The sequence below is a fragment of the Lepidochelys kempii genome, chromosome 1, assembly GCF_965140285.1.
Source record: "Lepidochelys kempii isolate rLepKem1 chromosome 1, rLepKem1.hap1, whole genome shotgun sequence".
Lineage (NCBI taxonomy): Eukaryota > Metazoa > Chordata > Testudines > Cheloniidae > Lepidochelys > Lepidochelys kempii.
In genome coordinates, this window is record NC_136380.1 from 208415290 (window position 1) to 208432427 (window position 17138).

At 43.4% G+C, this 17138-nt stretch overlaps 1 protein-coding gene across 4 annotated transcripts in view; it reads right to left on the reverse strand.

Annotated features, from left to right (window-relative positions):
* SPAG17 (sperm associated antigen 17) overlaps nt 1–17138 on the reverse strand; it is a 307861-nt gene that overhangs the window by 173592 nt on the left and 117131 nt on the right. For all 4 annotated transcript variants that reach the window (XM_073310300.1, XM_073310290.1, XM_073310281.1 and 1 more), the window contains exon 9: nt 16777–16858. In XM_073310300.1, the coding sequence (XP_073166401.1) occupies nt 16777–16858 (82 nt within the window). The remainder of the gene's footprint in view (nt 1–16776; nt 16859–17138) is intronic.

Here is a 17138-nt window from a genome sequence, read left to right on the forward strand (position 1 = left end):
AGTATTTTAATAATAAAAGAAGGATTATATGCAAAATTTAGGCGATTCAGAGTTAAGGTTCCACAGTGACATATCACATATTAGCCTATATAAAATGCAGCCGTGTGTCTCTAAACTTATTTTTAAAAAATGCAGCATAAATATAAATCACTAGTTCATGGTTCAGCTAATTTTCTACAATCTTACTTGAGAAGCAGTCTTAAAACTCAATTACAAGCACACACGATGCAAGAAAATCCTATGTGCTACGGACTCAGTCACAAGCTGCCTTCTGTACCCGTGCAGGGCAGTAAGGATGTGTATGGTATTCGTCCTCTCTGTGGGCAACTACATTTTCAGTTTGCATGCAGGGTGGAGAACAGTTGCTGTGAAGTTGCTACTGCCCCACCTGCACACACTGGTGTAGAGGCTTTGCTCCCTACTTCCAGTACACCAGTCACCACAGTTCAACCAAAAGAAACCTGCATCAGATATAGGACTGGGGCAACTTACTCACCCTTGAAACAAAGGATAAGAAGGTACTGATTTGTGACTCTGAATAACTATTTAATCCCTGGTCTGCTTCTGGGGCAGTGCAAATAAGTGCTGTTCTTTACTCAGTAGACATATTTGACCTTAATCCCTCTGTGCTTCAACTCCACATCTATAAAGTAGGGATAATACCACCCCCACACCTCACATGGTATTGTGAAAATAAATCAATTAATGTTTGTGAAACACTCAGACACTATAGCACCATAGAAAATCCCATCAGAAAATGATCAGGATTTTGAACAGCGTGCAGTAAATAAGGCATGGGGTCACAAATTGAAGATAACACAAAATATTGCATAGCTGCTCATTTAGTGACACCCTCCATCTTGTGCACTGAATAAGTCAGGGATCCTGGGGAAAATAATATGTGACCATGTACGTAAAGATTGTATCATAATGTATAATCAATAGCAAAAAACTATGTAAACACAGAGTTAAGGCTGCTTGGTGGTATGTCGCTCCTTTGCAAAATGTTGAGTTGATCAAAACTCAAACTTCTGAAAACAAGGAAATGCACCGTTAAGATTGCCCATGCAATCTTAACTATGCCTTCTTTCAGCAGTGCCCCAATATGCCCCATTAACACACATACTTTCTCTCTGGCAACCCCACAGTTGCTGAAATATACAAGCTCTTTACTTCTTTTCACAATCCATTCCTTCTCACCCACAGGATTCTACCTAACACTATTAAAAGGCAAAGAAGGAGATTAAAAAGATTGCTTACCCCATCTTCCCTGTTTCCCTCGTGCTGGCAGTAGCCAATGGAAATTATTTGCATATGCTCCCAATGCAGTCAGTGTGTTAGGTGAACCTACACTAAATGATAGAGCAATAGTTGAGCTTGGTGAAGGTGTGTTTGTTGACATGTCCTCATATCACATGAGGACATGTGTGGATTACTTTGAGGTGTGCGCAACAGAGCTGTGATTATGAGATAATGAAATCTATGTTTTGCACCTTCTGATATTATGCAAGCAAAGGGAAGAGCTGCATGTGTCTCTTCGGGACCCAGTACACATAATTTCAATGCAGAATTCTGTATGTTATATAATTAGCATGGCACAGGGGTTTTACTACAAAGGACATTGTCAGTAGTGAGCAGGGATATGAGAGCAGAGTTGCAGAAATGATCTGGAGGCAGTATCCCAAGCAACGGGGAAAATGAGTAGGGAAGTGTTGGAGGCCAAACTGGAATGACAAGCATCTCAAACAGGTTATTAAGGGAAGGCAAAAAGCCTACAAGGAATGGAAGAAGGGAAGGATCAGCAAGGAAAGCTACCTCTTGGAAGTCAAAAAGTGTAGGGATAAAGTGAGAACTGCCAAAAGACAAGCAGAACTGGACCTTCCAAAGGAAATTAAAACCAATAGTAAAAGGCCCATATAAAGAAAAAAAAAAAACAAGGAAAGAAGCCCGACCATGAAGCATTGAGGATGGGGTGGAGGTTAAAGATAACCTAGATATGGCCCAACATTTAAACAAATATTTTGCACCAGTTTTTAGTAAGGATAATGAGGAGCTTGGGAGCAGTGGCATAGCTAATGGAAACAAGGATATGGAAGCACAAATTACCTCATCCAAGGTGGAAGCCAAACTCAAACAACTTAATGGGACCAAAGGGGTGTGTGTGGATTATCTCCATTAAAGAATAATAAAGGACCTGGCACATGAAATTGCAAGCTGAATAGCAAGGATTTTTAATGACTCCATAAAATCAGGGATCATACCCTGTGACTGGAGAATTGCAAATATAGTACCTACTTTTAAGAAAGGGGGGGGGGAAGCCATCTGGGAAACTACAGGCCCATTAATTTGACCAATCGAATGCCAGGTCTTAGAACAAATTTTCAAAGACAGAGTAATTAAAGAGGAAGACGATACTTGGAATAAAAAACATCACGGTTTTACAAAAGGTAGATCGTGTCAGACCAACTTGATCTCTTTTTTTGAGAAGACAAATGATTTTTTAGACAAAGGAAATGCAGTAGATCTAATCCACTTGTATTTCAGTATGAGGCAGTTCCACATGGGAAATTATTAGTTGAACTTGAGAAGATGGGGATTAATACGAGAATCGAAAGGTGGGCAAGGAACTGGTTAAAGGAGAGATACAAGGGGTCATGCTGAAAGATGAACTGTCAGGCTGGAGGGAGGTTATTAGTGGAGTTCCTCAAGGATCAATTTTTGGACCAATCTTATTTAATATTTTCATTAATGACCTTGGCACAAAAAGTGGGAGATTGCTAATAAAATGTATGGATGACACAAAATTGGGAGGTATTGCCAATATGGAGGAGGCCTGGGAATATCATACAAGGAAATTTGGACAACCTTGAAAGGTGGAATAATAGAAATGGAATGAAATTTAATAGTGCAAAGTCATGCACTTAGGGATGAACAACATCTGGAATATTGTGTGCAATTCTGGTCTCCCATGTTTAAGAAAGATGAATTCAAACTGGAACAAGTACAGAGAATGATACTAGGAGGATCAGAGAAATGTCTCAGGAGAGGAGACTTAAGGACCTTGGCTTGTTTAGCTTAACAAGGCTGAGGGGACATATGATTGCTCTCTATAAATACATCAGAGGGACAAATACCAAGGAGGGATAAGAATTATTTAAGTTAAGGGCCAATGTTGGCACAAGAACAAATGGATATAAAGTCGCTATCAACAAGTTTAGGCTTGAAATTAGATGAAGGTTTCTAACCACTAGAAAAGTGAATTTCTGAAACAGTCTTCCAAGGGGAGCAGTGGGGGCAAAAAATGTAACTTGTTTCATGACTGAGCTTGATAAGTTTATGGAGGGGATGGTATGATGAGGTTGCCAACAATGGCATATGGATCATCCACAGCTGCTATTAGTAAATATCTCCAACGGCTGGAGATGGGGCACTCAATGGGAAGGGCTCTGACCTACTACAGTGAATTCTTTCCCAAGTGTCTGGCTGGTGGATCTTGCCCACATACTCAGGATCTAATTGATCACCATATTTGGGATCAGGAAGAAATTTTTCCCCAGGTCAAATGGGCAGAGACTCTGGTGGCTTTTCACCTTTGTCTGCAGCATGGGACACAGGTCACTTTCTGGTTTGAACTAGAGTAAATGGTGGATTCTCTGTAACTTGAAGTCTTTAAATAAAGATTTGAGGACTTCAGTACTCAGAGAGAGTTTACGGGCCTATTACAGGAGTGGGTAAGTGGCCTGAGAAGTGCAGGAAGTCAGACTAGATGATGATGATGATGGCCCCCTCTGGACTTAAAGATCCTGAGTCTATGAGTAGTGTAAGCATTTATTATCTTCATGCACCCCAGGTACAGTGAGTGTGGCTGGTGTCAAGTGCAGCTGTACTGACTGGTGGAGGCGGTAGAGAGATGTTTGGGAGATCTGTGGATTATTTTGAGGTGTGTGACAGAGTTGTGACTATAATATGAGATCTATGTTTTGCACCCTCTCATGTATGAGAGGAAAGGGAAGAGGTGTAAGTGTACCTTCTGTTTGCAATATGTATAATTTCTATGCTGAACTATGTACATTATGTCTGTAGCAGGCCACGGAGCTTTTATTACAAAGGATATTGCTGGCAATGAGGTGGAATATTAGACGATTCTAATACTTTAATAATGGTTAGGTGAAAGTGTAGGTTGAGATGGCATTCTGTGAGTAATGGTACATCTACATTTGAGCTTGGAGATGTGATTCCCAGCTTCCGTTGATGTACCTGCAGTATCTCAGCTGGAGCTAACATGCTAAAAATAGCAGGGTAGCCAGAGCAGCAGGGGCGGTGGCTCAGGCTAGCTGCCTGAGTACAAATCCGCCTGGACCCTCTGGGTACATACTCGGACAGCTAGCCCAAGCCAACACAAGTGTTACTCCAGCTACACTGATATTTTTAGTGTGCTAGTTTGAGCAGACCTAGAGTGGATCCGTCTATGAGATCTGGAAATCACACCTCCCAGCTCAAATAAGGGTAAGGGTCTGTAAAAGGCTGTAAAGTGGTTCTAAAATTGTACACGTGGTATCCTTTCTTGGGAGTTGGCCAAGTGTGTGAGTGTATGGCAGGATATGGAACCTCCTGAATCTTTTAGTGCCAAGGTGCAGTGTGAGTATGTGCTATGTATATATTGAAGCATTGCTCAAAAAGAGAGAGGTGGTGTGGGCAATCTTTTTTTTTCTTCTCCTTTTTGTCCTTTAATAGTGCAAGATGGAATCCTGTGGGTAAGAGTGAATGGATTTTAAAAGGAGGTGAAGAGCTGGTACATTTAAGCAACTCTGGGGATGGCGGCATAATCATATGTGTGTTAACAGAGTGTATTGGGGCATTGCTAAAAGAACACAAAGTTAAGGTTGCCCAGGCAATCTTAACTCTGCATTTTACTCACCTTGTGCAATAACAAAAGTTCTTGGAGATGTGTGTCCCTAAGGGTGCTCTGCTTCAGGTGTATATATGTCCCATGTGCCTTTAATCAGAGATTTTTGGTAGCAATGCCTATTCAGCCCATGCATGAGCCCTACACTTTCTTGTGCCCCATACTGAGGATATATAGGGCTGTGCAAAGAGACCGCCCTCACCTTCCTCTCTACCACACAGCCTCTCAAAGGAAACTCTGAAGCACAGGGGAAGGAAGGCAGATAGTGGAGCACCTGTAGAGAGACACATCTTGAATAACTCTAATTACTAAACAAGATGAGTAATCTCTCCTTCTTCTTCGAGTAGTCTCCCGCTGGGTGCTTCACTTCAGGTGACTTCCAAGCAGTATCCTCACCAGAAGGAGGGAGCTTCAGAGCTGACTCTAATACTGAAGACAAAACTGGATTGTCCAGGGCAGCATCAGATCTAGAAGAATGAGCCACCATATAATGTTTGGAAAGGGTTTGCATCAAAGTCAACGTCACAGCATTGCAAATCTCAAGAATGGAAGCATGTTTAAGTAACACCACAGAGGTAGATAGAGACCTCACAGAATGAGATAGCACTCTAGGAGGAAGCTGAATATTGGCAGACTCATAACATGAGATAATACATCCTGAGATCCACCTCAAGAGACTCTGGATGGAGACTGTGGACCCCTTGGATCTGTCTGTGGTCAAAACAAATTGTCTGGGAGATTTTGTAAATGGTTTGGTCCAAAGGCTAATGCCTTCCTAATGTCCAAGTATGGAAGGCAGCATCTTCCTTGGACTGATGTGGCTCTGGGAAAAGAACAGGGAGATGGTTGATTTGGTTGATGTGAAATTCAGAAGTCACTTTAGATGGGAACTTAGGATGTGGCTGTAGTGAAACTTTGTCCTTGGAGAATATTGTGAAAGGAGGATCTGCCATTAAAACCCACAGTTCTCCAACTCTTCAAGCATAAGGTATGGCCACCACGAGGGCCATGTTCATGGACAGGTGAAGGGAACAAGTGGCCATTGGCTCAAAAGGGGGACATCATAAGAAAATTAAGTATCAAGTTTAGATCTTGTATTGGACCGGGCTGCCTAATCTGAGGAAAAAGGTGTTTTGGGCCCTTTAATTAATCTTGTTTAGGGATGAACAAACACTGTGAATCCTTCAACAAAAGAATGGAAACCCACAAGTCAGAAACATATGACAGAGAATCTGTGCGTCTAACTTCCATTCATAATCTTGGGAGAAGTGCCTGCTGAGATCATTGGCCATAGTGTGTCATATCCCTGGAAGATAGGTGGCTGAACTAAGGATATGATTTGCTGTATCCTTACAAAGTTATGTAGCTTTATTGCTTTGCCCAAAGAGAAGTGGATCCCACCCCCACTTAGCCCTGATGGTTGATGTAGAACATGCAGGACATGACCTTGACGGCTTTGCCCCTGATTAATGGGAGGAAGTGAATGCAGGCATTCCTTACTGCTCGCATTTAAGAAGACTGATGTGTAAAAGAACTTCTTGCATGGACCATTTGCCTCAAATGGTGTGCATTCTTTAGCGCTCCTCCAACTCAATGATATGGTGATGATCGGGCGAGGTAGAATGAACAGGACACCTGCAGAGATGTTCTGAGGGTCCTTCCACCAATTGAGTGAGTCGTGTACCTGGCAAGGGCTACATACCAGCTTGTTCAGACTGTGTTTGGGGTATAAACTGTCCTGAGCCATCCCTGGGAACAGTGAAGGCATAATCTGGTAGGTTTTGTCACAAAGGTACAAGCTACCATGTGACTCAGCAACTGAACGCAATTTCTTGTTCATGTCTGTGCACTCATTTGAATTCTTGAAATGAAGTTTGCTAGTATTGTGAACTTTTTGATATTGAGCTGAAGATGTAGCCTGTGGAACAGGCACATTGTTGTCTTTATATTGAATATCAACCCTTTGAGCAGCTAGTCATTGAGATATGGAAAAACTATCATTCCCCAGTCGATGAATACAGTGGGCAACTACTGCCATCATCTTTGAGAACATTTTTGAGGTTGAGGAAAGGCTGAAAGGAAGCACTCAATACTGGAAATGATCCTGACCAACTAAGAACTAAAAAACCTCTTGTGAGACGGGTAAATTGCAAGATGAAAGTATGTGTTCTGAAGCTCGAGGGCTGAGAACCAATCCCGCGAATTCAACAATGGAATTATAGCTGCGAGAATCACCATCCTGAATTTGAATTTTTATGATTATGTAGATTTAGAATTGGTTTCCACCCCTGGTTCTTTTTTGGAACAAGAAAATACTTGGAATACAATCCCTTCCCCCTGATCCGAGCTGGAACTGAGTCTATGGCATAGAAAGGAGATGATTTCCTGTCTCAGCAAGAGGGTCCTTGAACAGAATTGAGAAGGGAAGTGGGGTGGAGGGAAGGAGGAGAAATAGATGTAGTAACCCGATTTTATAAACCCCAAAACCCATTTGCCTAATATAATTTGTTCCCATGCAGATTGAAAATAGGAGAGAGAGTCTCCGAAGGGGAGGAGCTGGGTATATTGGTGTAGTCACAGATTCATGATGTGGTGTTGTTCCAGACCCACAACCAATATATCAAAATTGCCATTTTGATGATAAGCATAGTTGAATTGTAGATGTAGTTGAACTAGGTGGTCTCTTTCTTTGAAATATTTGCTTCTTTCTGGACAGCTCAGTAGATCTTTGAAATCCATAAAACTGAATGGGATCAGGGCCGGATTAATGCAGGGGCTTTAGGGGCTGTAGCCCAGGGCCCTGGGCTAAGGGGGGACCTGGTGCAGCAAGGCTCAGGCAGGCTGCCTGCATACTGAGGCCCTACGCCACTCCCGGAAGCGGCCGGCTGCTGGCACATCTCTGGGACCCCTTGCAGGGCAGGAGGCAGCTCCGCTTGCTGCCCCTGCCCCCAGCACCGTCCCTGCAGCTCCCATTGGTCAGGAAGCAGCCAAAGGGAGCTCCAGGGCGGGGGTGCTGGAGGCAGGGGCAGTGCGCGGAGCCTCCTCCTGCCCTGCAAGGGGTCCCAGAGACGTGCCAGCAGCCTCCCGCTTCCGGGAGTGGCATTGGGCCACGGCATGCAGGTATGGTAGGCCTATGGTAAGCGCCTCCCGGCCGGAGCCTACACCTCGCACCTCATCCTGCATCCCAACCCCCTGCCTCAGGACAGAATCCCCTCCTGCACCCAAACTCCCTCCCAAAAAGAAACTAATATAACAGCTGTTCTAAGATAAGACGTAGGCTATTTTGAATTAACTTAACTATATTCTACATGTTTTAAGACTGAAATGTAACCACAGAATGGCTTTATGTTAATTAAAGGGCAAGTTTAGTGTAGTGCTAATAGCCTCGATGCCATGATTGTGATAATTTTGTTTTAAATTAGGAAAAAGACTTTTATACAGGGGCCCCACAAAATCTAATAGCCCCGGGCTCACAGGAGAGTTAATCCAGCCCTACATGGGATGGGATCTCTGCACCACATGGAATCTACTAAACTTTTGTTACTTGCAGGTGTATATACCCCAAGGAATCTTAAGGTGGCCTTGGAATCCTGTAGGGTGTGCAGTGACTTATCAGTGGATTCAGCTAAGAGTTTTGATCCATCAAAAGGGAGGTACTTTGAAACTGTCTGGGGCACCTAGAAAGTTGAAGCCAAGATGCCCAATGGATGGTGATTGCTGTCGAAACAGAACAAGCCGCAATGTCAACTAGGTTTAAGGAGGCCTGAGATGAGGTTCTAGCCAGTAGCTCATCTTCAGTAATAATAGCCTGGAATTGCTTGTAATGTTCTGCTGGAAGGTGCTCAATAAAGGTGGTGAACTTAGAATAATTGGTGTGGTTATATTTAGTCATAAGAGCTTTGTAATTTACAATCATAAACTGAAGGGTTGCAGATGAGTAGCTCTTACAACCAAAAAGGTCAAAGTATTTGTGGTCCTTATTGTAAGATGCTGATTTAGTGTGGTGCTGTCAACCACATTCATTTACAGCTTCCACAGCTAGAAATGTAGGTGAAGGATGTGAAAATAAAAATTCAGAATTTGTGACTGGGACATAATACTTTTTATCAGCACATTTGTATGTTGGTGGAATCATTGCCTGGGTCTGCCAGATGGTCTTGGAGGGATCTGAGAAGGCCTCATTTATTGATAAGGCCACTTGAGCAGAGGGTGTCCATTGCAAGATATCTAGAAGATTATGCTGTGACTCTGGGGCCTCTTCTAGGGGGATCTGTAAGGAATCTGTAATATGTTTAATTACTTCTTGAAATGGTTCAAAATAATCTGCTAGACAAGGTGGAGGTGACATAACCTCCTCATCTGAAGAAGATGAGGAGATATTAGTTCATGGAGTAGCCTCCTTATCTGTTTTAGTCTCTTTGTTCTTCAAAAGATTCCTGTGATTGAAGGGTTGGAGGATGAGTAGATGAACGAGTAGAACAGAACTATCTCCCTAGGTGGTTCCCCTGAGAAAGACTATGGGTTTGAGAAAACTGCTGTCAATAGGCAGCCCACGGACCCCAATATGGCCATTGAGAAGGTCTATAGGGCATAGGAGGTGACATCCAGTGTGGCTCAAACCAATGAGAAGGGGCACAAGATTGCCTCACTTACAGCTCCTCTCTTTCCATGAAGGTGCCAGTGAGGGTGCCTTCTGTTGGCAAGTAGGGGAACCCTGTGCAGAGATTTGGGCATCTGAAGAGAACAGCTCATCATCTAAAGAAGGGGCCCTGCCAAACACAGAGTTTTCTAAAAAATCAAGTGGTACTGGGGAAAGGTCCAATCTCAGTCACTGTGCCAATCTCAGTACCCATTAAAAGAGGAGACTCCAATTTGTCTGAGACAAATAAGTTTCTTGAGTATCTAAATTCTTGTGGTACTAGATGGATTTGAGCTGAAACAGAGCAAGGTTCCACAGTCGGTACTGAGGGCAGTCTGTTTGGGTGGGTCCTGTCTGATGCAGGTCACCAGTACCAAAGAAGATAACTGTTTGATGCCAGTTTCCTTGCCAGTATTGAGAGAATCTGAGTGATTTGTTTAATTACCAGACATTGCAAAAGGGCTGTAGGTAATACCGCCTTAGAGGTAGAGCATTTAGACTCTTTCACAGCATGATCATGCTTTTGCAGTACCAAGGATGTTTTCAGTACCGAGGCATGTTTGGGACCACGACCCTTAGAAGAGCTTAGAGCCCTAATGCAGAAACGATACCAGCAAAGCCTGGAGCCTTCGCAGTACCTAGACCAGGATCTGAGGTCTCCAACTCCATCTTCTCTTGAGAAGGAGGCTTTTTTGAAATAGGCTTTTTGTGAGGAGAATTCTTCTTCTTCTTATGAGTCTTTCCTGTATCCTCTGATTATCTCTCCCATGAATCATAGAATCATAGAAGATTAGGGTTGGAAGAGACCTCAGGAGGTCATCTAGTCCAACCCCCTGCTCAAAGTAGGACCAACACCAACTAAATCATCCCAGCTAGGGTTTTGTCAAGCTGGGCCTTAAAAACCCTAAGGATGGAGATTCCACCACCTCCCGAGGTAACCCATTCCAGTGCTTCACCACTCTCCTAGTGAAATAGTTTTTCCTAATATCCAACCTAGACTACCCCCACTGCAACTTGAGACCATTGCTCCTTGTTCTGTCACCTGCCACCATTGAGAACGGCTGAGCTCCATCCTCTTTGGAACCCCCCTTCAGGTAGTTGAAGGTTGCTATCAAATCCCCCCTTACTCTTCTCTTCTGCAGACTAAACAAGCCCAGTTCCCTCTGCCTCTCCTCGTAAGTCATGTGCCCCAGCCCCCTGATCATTTTCATTGCCTTCTGCTGGACATTGTCCACATCCTTTCTGTCGTGGAAGGCCCAAAATTGGACGCAATACTCCAGATGTAGCCTCACCAGTGCCGAATAGAGGGAAATAATCACTTCCCTCGATCTGCTGGCAATGCTCCTACTAATGCAGCCCAATATGCCGTTAGTCTTCTTGGCAACAAGGGCACACTGCTGACTCATATCCAGCTTCTCATCCACTGTAATCCCCAGGTCCTTTTCTGAAGAACTACTGCTTAGCCAGTCGGTCCCCAGCCTGTAGCGGTGCATGGGATTCTATGAAGGTCTAGATGAATGCGATGCAGATGTTGATGAGGCACTATGCTCACTCAGAGGCTGATATACAAGGGGGGGGTCTCCTGGCCTGGATCCAAGGCCAGATGAAGGAAATGTTCCATCATCAGGACCTTGAGTCTTATCTCCCGGTTCTTCCTAGCTCTACTTTTAAATGCTGAACAGATGTACACTTTTTAGGAATATGCGTATCCTTCAAACAGTGAATACACCAGGAAACCAGGAATGCCCGCCACTGAGCAGGCTAGAGTGCAGGCAGGTGAGGCAATGCTTGAATCCTGCAGATCCTTGCATACCCCAGCTTAGGGGGGATCTCGAGAGTGGGCCACTCTTGAGGGGAAAGAAGTATAAAACAAGCCTATCACACAAAATAAAACATATAAAATAAAGATGTAAATAACTGCACTAACTAAATTTAGAAGTAGAAGCTAAACTTGAATGACAGAAGCAGGCAGGCAACACACTCTGTCTCAGGCCGAGGCGGCTGAGAAGAAACGGAGGGTGGTTCGCTCATACAGCCCTACATATTCTTGGTATGGGGCATGAGGATGTGTAGGACGCATGTAGGGGCTGAACTGGCACTGCTACCAAAAATCTCCAAGCAAAGGCACATGGGGCACATAGGTACCTGAAGTGAAACACCCACAGGGGCACTACCAAGGAAGTAGTTTGAGTTTTGCTCAACTCAGTGTTCTGCAAGGGGGTGATATACCAACAAGCAATCTTAATTCTGCATCAATATAGTTTTTTGCCATTAAACTTCCTAGTTTTTTGAACAGGAAAAGATATACTGTGATAGGGGTTAGTAATCGTTTAGACAGTTATATATATATCATGCCCATCATTTAGCATACTGAGCCAGCCTGCCCCCTCCCATCAGTTGCGCTTCACCAGCACTGCATTGGCACACTTCTCCAGCCATGCCACTGACTCATTCCCCTTTCCAGTGTGGACACTCCCCACTAATGTACCTAAGACTCCCCATTGCATCGCCCTGAAGTCTTCACTCCCTGATATTTAAACATGTCTATAGCCATTACTTCCCATTCCTATAATCCAACTCACATGAAGTGCCTGGAGCAAAGGACAATTACATTACAATGGAACAGTGTTCCTGGTTGTGTTGCACAGTGGTTGGAGAGTGGAGTTTGTGGTAGGCCAGCAAGAGAAATTACAGATAGGATTTCTGTTCCAAGATCCTGACAGTTTTATCTTTGAGGGAAAGATCCTCTGAACCTGTCCAATACATGTACCCCATCTTCAAGAAACACTGAAATGACAGAGGTTGTAATGTTTCTATGCCATACAGTGCACATTTTCCAGTGAGCTATGAACCCTCCAATGTCCCAATTAATGTTCTTCCAACACTTATTAACAGCTTTCATGCAGTGTTAGGGTGCATTGGCAGAGCTGTGTGGTGCAAGCAGGCAAGGGTGCAAGGTATCTGGGGTGCACAGGCAGAGCTGGGGATGAAGGGGATTGGGGTGCACTGGAAGAACAGTGAGGTGCAGGTAATTTGGGGTGCAGGGTGGCTGGGATGCACTGGCAGAGTTGGGGCTGCAGAATGGTTGAGTGCAGGAAAGTTGGGGTGCCTGGCAGAATGGTGGAGTGTATGAGAGTTGGAATGGGCTGGCAGAGCTGGGGGAGCCATACCTCCCTCACATGAACTCCCAGTCTCTCTCCCCTCCCCTACCATCCATCCCCATTTTTACCTCTCCCAATAACCCCTCGCTGAAGTCCTAAATGCCTCCCTCCCTATTCCCCCACTTCTGTGCTATCTAATGCACCTTCCCTACCAGGAAGCAGTCACAGGTTTAATTTCCCCCCAAAAGACTTTGACTACATTTCCCTCAAAGTGAAATTGCCTCCCATGACTCACAAATTGTAGCAACCTGCAGCCATGGAATTCAAGACTCCTTCGGCCTGAACTGGGGGCTCGTCATTAGTTTATCCTTAGTTATGTTAATCAAAGGGTAAGTTCACAGCCATAAAGAGGTCTGTGATTCATCCCGTCATTAGTACCTTTCAATTTAACAGCACAAGGCAGCCAAAAGAAAACATCATTTTGTGAGGGAGGGGGCCATGTAACTCGGGAATTCCTTGGTCAAATTCCCCTAAATTTGGATCATCAGTCCAACCCCCAACCTCCATGAGGTTTGCCTAATTTCAAAGCAATACAAGTAACCATTCAGATTTTAGAGCACTTATAAGAGTCAAGTTTGTAGCATATAAAATGGCAGGAGTGGAAACCCTCTAGACATTTTTTTATTGGCACATGCCAATAAAAGAATATGTAAAACTGTACATATTCTAAAATACTGTTGTCAATTTAGGTCCCCCAAAGATTTACTGGATGCCATGCACTACCTGGGGTAAAACTTGACAGGTTAAGACCATTTTGGCCTGCAGCTCATCAGTGGTTTGATCTCTAGCTTTCTGCAAAAACAAACAAACACACACACACACAAACCCACCTACAAAACCTTTTTTTTAAATGGCTATTTTGAGGGTGATTTATCTCTCCAGAACACCAAGCTCAAATCACTCCAAATTTGATCACTAACCCTACTCCAGCCTCTCGTGAGGCACACCATATTTCAAAGAAAACTAAATAAACTTGTCCATTTTAGAGGTCTTAGAAAGGTCAGCCTTTAAACAGATGCGATGCTGTGTCATTATAATGCACAAGGGGACCAAATTAAGGTTGCACAGACATCCTTAATTCTGACATTTCCCAACTTCTGAGTGCCTGACTTTGCAACCTTAATAATGTATTTTAACATAGTTTTTTTGTGTGTAATATGTATCTATGGTTAAAAAGGGCAGTTTCCCCCCATTATATCCAGAAGATAATTTAAAGGTATTTTTTTATTTTAATACAACAATAATGATTATACCTAACTCTTATATAGTGTTTTTCATCAGTAGATCTCAAAGTTCTTAATGAGGTAACAACCATATGCTGGACTAGATCAATTCCAAGACCAGTTCTGAGGTATTTAAAACAAATAAACAAACATCAAGGCCAAAAGATTGGTAATGTATTAAATTCAATTAAGGCACTTAACCATCCCTACCAGTCTTTAATGGACTGACAGAGAATATTAAATCACATTTTATAGCTGAATTGGATTAGATACCAAAGTGTCATGTTATTCAAGACTGCATGATCATGTCATGAAAAATTCTATCGTTAGTATAACAGAAGAACAGTGTGGATGTGAGAATGTTAACTTTTAATTTCCTTATCAATTTCTGACAGTGAAACAATGAAAACTGCAATGGTCCACAACGACTTTTTCATCTTTATTGGAAACTTTCCTCTCTGAAGGAATCTGGTCACAGTTATCATGACTTTGTTACTTCCAAACTGGATTGTAATGTGCCCTACATAAGACTACTTTTTAAGACCATTCAGAAGTTGCCACTAGTGCAGATTAGCCTGTTCCTAACTCCTAACTGTGACCGGTGGACAGTAATTCCTAAACTCCATACTTTGCACTGGCTTCCTATACATTTCCAGGTATGATTCAAGGTGCCTGTTACTCTCTCAAAGGCCTTGAAAGGTCTAAGAATTGACTATCTCTGACTGTGTCCACATTTAAATTGTTCTTTAAGGGTGATATTTTCCAGAGAGGTGAGTATTGGCCTAGCTCTGTTCTCACTGAAATCAATGGAAGTTTTACCATTAACTTCAATGGGAATAGAGTTAGGAAAACACTGATTGCTTTTGAAAATCTTACCCTAATCTCCCAGTATTGCTGCACTGCTGGTGTAGCTCCACTATATTTTTCCTATGCACCAGTGTATCATTTGTATTCAACCAGAATCTCTTGCTGATATCCCCAGGACTGAACTCCACAGGTAGCAGAACATTGTCAGTGAAACATACAGGCTCTGAAATTTGCTACCCATTGTGTTCTGGAGCATAAACTAGTGATTTTTAGGAAGTAGTGCAATACATATTTATCAGCACTGGCTTAGTTAAAGGACATTTATCCCCTCAATGGTGGTATATATATCAGTTTACATCAGCTGAGGGCCTGGTCCAAGGACTGTGTCAATAGTGTGATTTGTGCAGATTGTTGGCAATGGTTGTTCTTTGTAATGTTTATAATGTATTTAGACAACACAATGATATAAATAAATAAAATAAATTAAAACTACCAAGTATAACCACTGTGCAGCCAACCAATACACCAGTCATATAAATTTATTCACAGCAGCCATGGTTGTTACACCGAAGCATCAAATCTAAGCTAATAAATAATTACACAGAAAAAGGTATATTGAAAGAAAATAAAGTTTGCAAAATCAAGCACTCAAAAATAGGAAATGATAGAATTAAGGCTGCCCATACAACCTTAATTGAGCCTCCTTGTGCATATGCACTATAATACCATCTTTAATTATGTGATCTCATACTATTTTTTCCACGAGGAGCTGTAATTGCAGGGAAAATCCTGCTGAAAGGCGCTGGGCTACAGCATTCTACAGATGCTTAGGGTTTGTGTTCACTGCAACAATTAACTAGAACTTGGGGTTCTCACAACAAATTTCTGGTAGCCTCAAGAGTGTGGCCACCAACTCTTGCTGGTGGCCACGTTGTCAAACCAGTCTCTCTCCATGCCTCCCCTAGCCCTTTAGTGAGAGGTTGCTCCAGGGAAGGTGGGTCAGGAACTCACCAGCTGCCTGCAGAGTCCCAGGCTCCCCGTGCCTTGACCAGGCAGGAATAGGGGAGCTGCCCAAGGAGCTCTGAGTGGCTGAACATTGCACCTACCTCCACTGACAAGAGCTGCCTTCAGCTCTGAGCACATCGGTGCCACGTGTCTTCAGAGGCACTGCCCGGAGCCCCTCAGGAGGCTGTGTGGTGCAAGGCACTGATTCCTGCTGGCAGTGCCAGCACAGACACGAACACGGCACATCTTGCTGCCTTGGGTAACAGCTATTCAGGAGCAACAGCTGGGCACTGCAGGGAGGAGCCACTGCTTCCCCCACCCCGAATCTCTGCCCATGCTTTGGAGGATGTCGTGGCCAGAAAAAAATCCACTGGTGGCCTCATGCAGCCACGGTGCGGCATTTGAGAAACGCTGCATCTGCACTTGAGCTAGCCTAGCTTGATGGAGAGTGACCACACTTCAGAGCAACACTGGAGTTACACAGAGTGATTTGAATGGTAACACAGAGTTGGATTAGCAGCACAGAGTGATTAGACTAGCTGTTGTAACTCAAGCTGTTGTACCCTCACTGCATTATTACATCAAACATCAGCATCACTCCAGCTTAGTTCAAACCATTCCCTTGAGCATGTCTACACTGCACAGTAAACCCCCCTCTGTGGGTCCAATGCCTGCAGACCCATTCTTTCTTAGGTCATGCTCGTGTGTCCACACTATACCGCTACATGAGTCAGACATGGTTGGTTCTGGGGGTATATCCCAGGGTTCTTAGTGCCCTTGCTAGGTAGCATGGTATGGATATTCAAACCAATAAAGCCATTCTCTGAAGAAAAAATCGCTACCACTGCAATTGCAGTGTATTGCAACTTAGCTAATTTATTTGCCCCAGGAAGTACTTGTATAACATCAATTTCAATCTTTTAGTTTGTTGCACAATTAACTTCAAGACTGTGTAAACAGGAGCATGGATTACAAGAGAGAAAATTGCTCATGGAATTAGATATTCATTCTAGCATTTTAATCCTTCACACATACCCTGTGGTAGAATTGCTGGTACTAGAATTTCTTCTGTTTGTACTTTCTTCTTTGAAGGGATAGTGGGAGAAGCTGGATGTGCCTAAAGGAACAAAAACATGGATCAAACAAACACAGAAAGATGTAGACAGGTTAGGTTTTCTACTTCTGAACACTGAGGCCCAGATCCATAAAGGGATCAATTCTTGGAGTTGCAACACTTAACTTTTAGGCAGCTAGAGAATCAGTGGAAGAACACTGGGATCCACAAAGCCTAAATCAGTTGCCTGGGCTCCCTACACACTGAATTGGGAGAGACAGGCACCTTAGAATGAGATCCACAAAAGCCAGCACACTAGGCAGGGAGCTGCCTCAGCTAGCAA